General features: G+C 59.8%; 1 protein-coding gene across 2 annotated transcripts; it reads right to left on the reverse strand.

The window, feature by feature from the left end:
- Nucleotides 1-1,248: 1,248 nt before the first annotated feature.
- On the reverse strand, nucleotides 1,249-8,026 carry NR1H2 (nuclear receptor subfamily 1 group H member 2). 2 transcript variants are annotated; one of them, XM_074386037.1, is made up of 9 exons: nucleotides 7,625-8,026; nucleotides 6,833-6,928; nucleotides 6,605-6,742; nucleotides 5,988-6,278; nucleotides 5,632-5,906; nucleotides 5,248-5,427; nucleotides 4,561-4,660; nucleotides 2,040-2,248; nucleotides 1,249-1,796 (listed from the first exon to the last, which is right to left on the reverse strand). In XM_074386037.1, the coding sequence occupies exons 2-9, from the start codon at nucleotides 6,873-6,875 to the stop codon at nucleotides 1,650-1,652; spliced, it is 1,383 nt and encodes a 460-aa protein (XP_074242138.1). In that variant the 5' UTR covers nucleotides 6,876-6,928; nucleotides 7,625-8,026; the 3' UTR covers nucleotides 1,249-1,649. The 2 variants fall into 2 exon arrangements, with proteins under 2 accessions (XP_074242138.1, XP_039322371.1); XM_039466437.2 differs by having other exon boundaries at nucleotides 6,833-6,894; nucleotides 7,625-8,025.
- Nucleotides 8,027-8,402: the final 376 nt, after the last annotated feature.

The following is an 8,402-nucleotide window of genomic DNA, read 5'->3' on the forward strand; positions in this document are numbered from 1 at the left end:
CGGGCAGCGAACCACGCCCCACTCGTTCAACTGCAGGGCAGGCCCCGCCCCCTCCCTCTACCGGCAAGTGGCCTCGCCCCCTTGCTGAAAAATTATCTCTAACTCCGCCTCCCATGACGTAATCCCGAAGCCACACCCCTCCGTGCGGCTGAGTTCACGACCTCGTGCTGTCCGCGCGCGCCGCAGCTCTGTTCTCTCCCCGACACCCTCGGGTGCTGCGCGCGCATCTTCCACGTCCCCCACCCGCCTCTCGTCCCGGGCCGCGTCGGGACCGCTGCCCACCAACCAGCCGGTGACTTGATGCCAGAGGTCCCGGCAGAGGCTGGCCGATACGTGGTTGAGTCCTGGCCTTTTCTCCTTCATCCTGGCCTCAGTTTCCCCATATGTAAACTAGACTGAACGCATGATGGCGACACTTAGGCGCTCGGTACACTACTCCTGAAATAAGGTGATCGTTTGTAACCACTCTCATTTCCGCTGTCCCCCGTCCCAAATAAATGTACCTTTAAGTTGCATCCCTCCATGCAACCCCCCCTTTCGCCATTGATTGGAACTGCCCATCCAGCTCCTTCAGAGCTGGCACAGCGGAAGAATTGGAGGAACTTCTCGGCTTGCTCTCACTCCAAACTCGCTGGATCTCTCCTCACCTTCCAAAGTTTGCACGCACTGTTCCCTCAACTTGGAGACCCAGCCCTCGGGTTCTTGTTTTAGGTCCCAGCGATCGCCTTTGTTGTGGTGCCTTGCCTAACTTCCTCTGGCCCCGCCAGTGCCGCCCTCATTAAAGCCCCTATTCCCTCACATTCTGTCCGTGTCTATTCCCCCAGTATGGTAGGACGGTCGCTATCTTGTTCACGGATGTTTCCAGTGCCTAGAATTGTGCCTGACATATCGTAAATGCTCCACAAACATTTGCTGGGTGAATGATGTCTCCATCTCTAGAATGGCCAACCCAGTAGCTGACCCACAGGAGGCCTCAGCAAACACTTGTTGGCACAAAAGTCCAGGTCCCCTCATCCACTTACATCCCGTTTATCCTTCAAGTGTGGGTTCTGATTCACCATGTCCAGGGAGGTGACCCTGAGGCTGTGAGGTCCCTGTCCTGTATCTCCACAGCAGCCATCACATCACCCAGCTCTGGGGCCGTATGTGCCACACCCAGTCCCACCTGCTGAATCAGGTTCAGGGACCTGGTGTCACTGAGGACCCTAGAAGCCCACCCACTCTCCATCTCACACTCCAGCTCCGGGCTGGCTTGTATTCATATTTTATTTTCCTGTTTTTGTTTTTAGATTTTATTAAATAAAAGGAGCAGAGAAAGAGGGGAGCCCCTGGTGTCCCAGGCTATCGGGGAAAACCATGGGCCCTCTCCTCCCTCTGTTCAAGGTGCACTGCGTGCTGGGCTTGAGGTGTAAGCTGGGGAGGGAGGGGAGCGAGAAGGGTCAGCGGTCGGGACCTGTAACCCTTTCCCCTTCTGGAAGACTCAGTGGGCAAGAAGGGAGCCTCCTGGACCCGGACTGAGGCTCATCCCAAGGGCTGGCGGAACTCAGGCCCTGCCTGGGGCCCCTTCCATCCCAGGGGGAGGAAGGGGTGCCGGCGTCTATCTGCTGGAGGGTGGTCAGGCAAGGCTGTGTGGCTGGGTGGCTGGCCCCTCACTCGTGGACGTCCCAGATCTCGGACAGCAGAGGCGGCAGCTTCTTGTCCTGGAGCCGCAGGGCAAACACCTGCTCCGAGTGCACGGAGCTCAGCGTGCGCAGGCTCACCAGCTTCATGAGCATGCGCGGGAAGCGCAGCTGGTCCTGCGGGAAGCAGGTGGGCGCCGGCTGAGACCCTGCCATGCCAGCCCACCGCAACCGAAAGGAGAGCCCCTCCCTGACCAGGCATGGAAGCCAGCTTGGGGCCCGCCCCTGTGCTTGGACTAGACCAGGCTCCCCGTCCGGAGGGCGGGGCCTGAAGACAGACTCTGCCCAGGGGACGGCAGCGCGGTGCCAGAGCCCAGCCCGGATGGATCTCGGGACCGAGTCGGCTCTGCGGCCCCCTACCTGCGGCCTCTTGATGCGCGTGTAGGACAGTAGCGCCTCCACGTAGGGCTGCTGCAGCGCCTCCACGCGGCCCGGCTCCTGCACATTGGGCCGGTCGGCCGAGAAGATGTTGATGGCGATGAGCAGGGCGTACTCAGCGTCGTCCAAGCCCAGCCGCCGCATGGCCCGTGAGAACTCGAAGATGGGGTTGATGAACTCCACCTGCAGGCCTGTGGGGCGGGAGGCCGCCCGTGACTCCAGCAGCCTGAAACCGGGCCCCACACCCTGGCCCCTGGCGCCGCCCACAGTCACTGGGGCCGGGAACACAGCAGTAATTAGAGTTCTTGTCATTTCTGTCCACCTGTGTCCCCGTGCCCATGACAGTGCTGGCTGGGCAGCACATCCCGCCCAGGGAGGGGATGAATAATGATGGTGCACTTTTCTTCAGTATTTTCTACGATCCTATCACCACCCTCCCTTCCCACCTGGGCGGTGGCTGCAGCTTCTGCTGCCCCATCCTTGCCCCCTTCACGAAGGCAAAGGGAAGCTTTTAAAGCTTGGTCACGCCGTCAGTCCCTGTGCTGGCTTCCACTGCTCAAGCTAAAGCCCAACTCATTCCCAAGACTGACTTGTTCCTTCATGAAACATCACTGAGTGCCCGTCACGGGCCAGGCCCCAGCGCTTGAGGGCAGAGGGGACAGGTCATAGACAAACACATCAGTAAGAGGCCCACCTGTCAGAGGGCTCTGAGTTCAATGGAACAGAACAGTGCACAGAAGGGTGAAGGCCCTGCTGAGAGCCACGGTTCTATTTTACACCAGGCAGGCAGGGAAGGCTGTGCTGTGGGTAACACTGGAGCAGTGACCAACCCGAAGGCAGTGAGGGATTGAGGCTCCTGAGGGCTGCCCAAGCCATGAGACTTTCAGTGTTAAACTGAGAAGGTCCTGGGCAAACCAGTCGGTTCCCCTAGTAGACAGGCCCTTGGCTGGAGTGTGCCGGATGGGTGCCAGTAAAGAGGCCAGGGTACTCGAGGAGGGGGCGAGGGCAGGAGCTGAGGGCAGACAGGGAGCGATGCCAGGCTCTAAAGGGTTCTATGGGCCACAGAGGACTCTAGCTCTTCTCCCAGTGAGACGTGAGCCATGGAAGGTTCTGAGCAGAGGAGGGACGTGAGCAGCCTCAAGTGCTGATGGGACCCTTCTGCCCCACCTGTGAACAGCACAGTCAGGTGGGTGGAGGCAGGGGGTTCCTCGAGGGGACCCTGGCAGTGTTCCAGGGAGCAATGACTGAAGCCAGGGTGGTAGCATGGAGGGGCTGGGAGGTGGCACGGTGGGATTCCCGACCTCCTCTCCACCCCATCTCCCTGGGCTCCAGCTGCCTGGGCCTCCCTGCAGTTCCCCCAAACCAGCGGCTCTCCCCTACCTCAGGGCCTTCGCAATCGCCAATCCCCCCTGCCAGAAAACTTCCCCACAGCCCTGCCCTGCTAAGCTCATACTAAACTAAAAGGGTTACTGGGACCGTCTCGGGTGGCGAAAGGGCCAGGGTTAGAGGAAGGGGAGAAGGCGGGGTTCAGACAGATGTTGAGAAATGCAGAGGTCCCAGGCAGACGGTGGGACGACGAGGACCCCTCACTGCCCAGGCCTTCTTCCAGAAGCCCATCTGCCCACGTGCCATGCCCACGTCAGTGCTTTTGGAGAGCAGGAAGCAGTGCTACCCTAGACAACGGGGAAGGCTGCCTGCTTCGCAATGGAATGAACCCCAGCCTGCCTCCCTCGGGTGAGGCCAGGTTTCGGGATGGGAGGATGCTTTTCCTAATGCCCACCAAGACACCAAGATGGCTGACAGGGTAACAGGGGCCCCTCTGTCTCAGCTTCCACTGCAACCCACTGTACAGAGTTGGCACTCAATACATTCTTTCTTTTTTTTTTTTAAAGAGAGACACGAGAGGTTTTTTAAACCTCTCTGTCGCCAGGCTGGAGTGCAGTGGCACAATCATGGCTCACAGCAGCCTCCTACTTCTGGCCTCAAGCAATTTTCCCGCCTCGGCCTCCTGAGGAGCTGGGACCACAGGCGCGCACCACCACACACGGCACATGCACTCCTTTCTTGCTCTCATGTTGGCTCAACCCTCACCCCGACTTTGGAGATAAAGAAATAGTCTCTGCCGGGCACGGTGGCTCAAGCCTGTAATCCCAGCACTTTGGGAGGCCGAGGCGGGTGGATCACAAGGTCGAGAGATCGAGACCATCCTGGTCAACATGGTGAAACCCCGTCTCTACTAAAAAATACAAAAAATTAGCTGGGCATGGTGGCGCGTGCCTGTAATCCCAGCTACTCAGGAGGCTGAGGCAGGAGAATTGCCTGAACCCAGGGGGCGGAGGTTGCGGTGAGCCGAGATCGCGCCATTGCACTCCAGCCTGGGTAACAAGAGCGAAACTCCGTCTCAAAAAAAAAAAAAAGAAAGTCTCCGACAGGGATGAGATGGCCCCAGGTCTTCCAGCCAGCAGGGGCGCCAACCCTCCCCGAAGCCTCCGCGGGGCCCTACCTGCGCGGTGGAAGTCGTCCTTGCTGTAAGTGAAGTCCTTCAGGAAGGTGATACACTCCGTCTCGTGGTTGTAGCGTCTGGCCGTCTCCAGCAGCATGATCTGAGGGTGGCAGCGGGAGGGGGCTCGAGCCCTGTGACCCTTCAGCTGCTAGCTCCCCAGCTCCTAGCCCAAATGGGGGTCTAATCTCACCAGGATTATCCCTCAACCCCGTCCCCGCTGCTCTCTCAGCCACACCAGCGTGCAGCCAGCACGAAACAGCCGAGCCTTCTCCACTCCAGGCCTCTGCACACGCGGCGTCCCCCTCTCCTTAGGATACTCTTTCCCCAGGTGGGAACCATGTATAGGGGCAGGAGGTTTGATCTTTGTTCTTTGCCATATGCCAACACTTGGAATGGAGTCTGGCATACAGTAGCTGCTCAATACTTATATGTTATCCCTAACTTGACTCAAACGTCAACTCCTCTGAAAAGACTTTTTGGCAACTTTTCTTTAAAATAGCCCCTCCAGCCTGATCCTCAACTTTCTCGGCCTTGGCCCCTTTTTCCTTTCTCTTCTTGGCTCATAGGAGACTCTATTCCTCATGGAATGTCATCCTGTAAGGGTAAGGACTGATCTTGCTTAATTCTGCCCCCGGCATCTGTCCTGGAGCTATCTCGGGGATTCCTGGTGGGCAGATGGGCCACTACCTCGATGGTGGATGCCTTCAGGAGGGCGATCTGGTCCTCCCGGCCCAGCTGCAGGAAACCAGGCACTTGCTTGGCGAAGTCCACGATCTCCTGGACTGAGATGATGGCCAGCTCCGTGAAGTGGGCGAAGCGCTGCTGGCGGGCATCTCGGGACTGGGGGTCTGCGCCCAGGGGCCAGGGCTAGGACACAGGAGACCAGGGTCATTCCCAGGGGTTTGTGAGCCTACGTCCGGGCAGCCACCTTGAGGCCACGCCTGCACCCTGGGGGACCCTCCTCCCAAAGCCCCTGCCCTCTGAGGCCTCATTCTCCCACACCCTGGGCGATGGCCCAGCCAGCTCTACCCCACTGGGATCATCACACTTCAGGCTGTGGAGGGGCAGTACCGTGACTTTGGGCTGGTCGGAGAAGGAGCGTTTGTTGCACTGCAGCTGGGCCGCCACCAACTGCTGGATCATTAGTTCCTGAGCCGCTGTTAACTGGACACCTTCGCCTTCCCCGGAGACCTGGCTGCCCGCCTCAGATCCCCCAGGGGATGCCCCAGGCCCAGAGACAGAGCTACTGCTGCCCTGTGGCCCCACGGGCGACGGCGACTGTGACTGCTGCTGCTGCTGCTGCTTCCGAATCTTCTTCTTCCGGATCTGTTCTTCAGAGAGGACACCTGTAGGGAGATGCAGGCCTCAGCGGAACCCCGGGGGGTGAGCGGGGCCGGGCCAACACCACCCCCTCCCGCCGCACTCACACTGCTCCCTCATCCCTGCCTCCTTGCACTTGCGCAGCCGGCACTGCTGGCACTTGCGCCGCATGAAAGCGTCCATCTGGCAGGTTCCACCGCCCCGGCAGGCGTAGCGCCTGGCCCCGCCACGGACCACACTGCGCCGGAAGAAGCCCTTGCAGCCTTCGCAGCTGAGCACGTTGTAGTGGAAGCCAGAGGCCTTGTCCCCGCATACGCGGCAAAGCTCGTGGCCCAGCATCTTCGGGGCTGGGCCCTTCTTTCGCTTGCGCTCTGGCTCCTCCTCCGGGTCTGGGATGACTGGGGTGGGTAGGCAAAGGCCGTGAGAGAGCCACAAGGAGAAATGGGAGCCAGAGGCATGGGCCCCCAGGAGATCCCCGGGCAATGCGCCAGAGGATGGAGGGAGAGAGGAGGTGCTGCTCACACTCAGGGAAATTGCAATTCAGAAAAACGTGTATGTCAGTGGACCCCAGAGCACGAAGCAGAGGAGATGTCAAGGAGAAAGCAAGAACAAAAACCAAGGATCAGGGGCCTCCCACACCCATCTCCATTTCTTTCTCCCTTCCTAAATCCCTCCCCAAACCTCCACATCAACTCCAGAGCCCTATCCCTGGGCCCTGTCTCACCCCAGTCCGCGCTGCAGGCTGAGCCGGCCTCATCAGTGCCTGGGACATCAGGGTCTGGACCCCCGGGCCACGGCTCCGGACCCTCCTCCTTTACAGTGGGTGAAGAAGAGGGGGCGCCGGGCTGAGGGGGGCCATTTCCTGGAAGAGGGTGGAATCCAGGAGAGGTACAGTGAGCTTCTGCTAGCGTGTAATAAGGGTTGAGTTGGGGAGAGGAAGAGACTCACTCACCAGGCAGGGGGGTATCCAGGGAACTCGTGGTGGGAGAGGACATGGTGGGGTCACGGAGCAGCCTGTAGAATACAGGGGACTGAGAGTCTTGCGGGGCTAAGAAGGGTTGGGTCAGGTCAGTTACAGGTGCTGAGAGGGCGTCCCCTCTTTCTTCCATCTCTGAGACCCTACCTCCAGCCACAACCCTCGTTCCTGCCAGCCTACAAACCCTCCCATCCTTCTAACAGGGCCCGCCCCCTTCTGCTCTAGGCCAGCCTTCAGCTTGGTCTTAAGCCCCACCCCTGCTCTAGGCCCCTCCCCTCAGGGCCCATCCACCTGCTCTTTCTACGTAAGGGCCCATTCTCCTTCAATCATGCTGTGCCCTGACAGCCTCCCATCTAGTTTCCCCCAACCTCCTCTTCATAAGACTCCACCTCACTTCTGCCCCAACCACCCCTATTTCTCATTCTGAGCCCACCTCCTCCCATTATGCCCCGCCCCCATCCTTCCAGGTTCAGCCCCTACAGCCCCCATCATGGGCCTTCCAACATCCACATCCCTCTCTCCAAGCCTCACCCCACAACCTCGCTCCAGGTCCCACCCCATCTCCTCCCCTCATGCCCCACCCCACCTCCTCCCTTGATGCTCCGCCCCAACAACCTAGTTTCAGGCCCCGCCCCATCACCACCCACATGCCCGCCCCAACCCCGCCTCCTCCCTCATGCCCCGCCCCCGACCCACGCTCCAGGTCCCGCCCCATCTCTGCCCATCATACCCCACCCCGCCTCGTCCATGCATGCTCCGCCCCCGCACCTCACTCCAGGTCCCGCCCCTCTCCGAGCACCAGCGGGGGGCGGGGCTCATGGCTGCGCGCGGGGGTCTCGTGGACGGCCTCTCGCGGAGTGAACTACTCCTGTTGCCCTGGAAACAGCCGCGGGAGGCGCGAGTGACAGAGGGGAGGGAATGGAAGGAGAGAAAGGGGCTGAGCGGAGCACGCGGGGAGCGCCGAGAAGCCCCGGGTTCGGGGCTCCTCCCGCGTCTCCCCACTCTCGGCTACACCTGCCTCTCCCTTTGCTCTGCTTCTCTTCGGCCTCCTCTTTAGCCCCTGACACACCGCCGCTACTCGAGTCCCCTCAAAAGTAACTTCGCCACTTCTTCCGGCAACCCCGCCCGTGCGTCACGTCCGGAAGGGGGCGGAGCGTGAAGTTGACGGACTTCCCGTCCGCTTAGGACCAGCCGAAGTGGCTGCCCCGCACGGAAGTTGGACATTCGCCGGAAGTTTACTTTACCGGGTAGATCCGCTGGAACTTGACAGAAGAGTTCCGGACCCGTTTCCTCGCTTCTTAGATAAGCAGGGAAGCTCGGAGCCCAACCTCCAGCCCCGCCCTTTGTGGCTTTAGATCAGTTAAGCGCTTCTCTGAGCCCGAGGCAAAACCCAAGCTCTGGTTGCTTGTCGCACGTGACTGATTTAAGACACGTTTGCACTTTTTTGGTCCTTACAAGTTTTCTGATCTGGGGGTTGTGCGGCTTGTTGGTTTTATTTATTTACTTTTATTTTTGTTTATTTATTTATTTTGGAGACTGAATCTCA

This window comes from Saimiri boliviensis, chromosome 14 (genome assembly GCF_048565385.1).
Source record: "Saimiri boliviensis isolate mSaiBol1 chromosome 14, mSaiBol1.pri, whole genome shotgun sequence".
Lineage (NCBI taxonomy): Eukaryota > Metazoa > Chordata > Mammalia > Primates > Cebidae > Saimiri > Saimiri boliviensis.

Bases quoted from the DNA above. Each gene is read 5' to 3' on its own strand.
- NR1H2 (XM_074386037.1), bottom strand. From the start codon at position 6,875: ATGTCCTCTCCCACCACGAGTTCCCTGGATACCCCCCTGCCTG. The intron at 6,743-6,832 runs GTGAGTGAGTCT...ACCCTCTTCCAG, and splicing joins CCTGGATACCCCCCTGCCTG to GAAATGGCCCCCCTCAGCCC. The intron at 5,907-5,987 runs GTGAGTGCGGCG...ATCTCCCTACAG, and splicing joins GGCAGGGATGAGGGAGCAGT to GTGTCCTCTCTGAAGAACAG.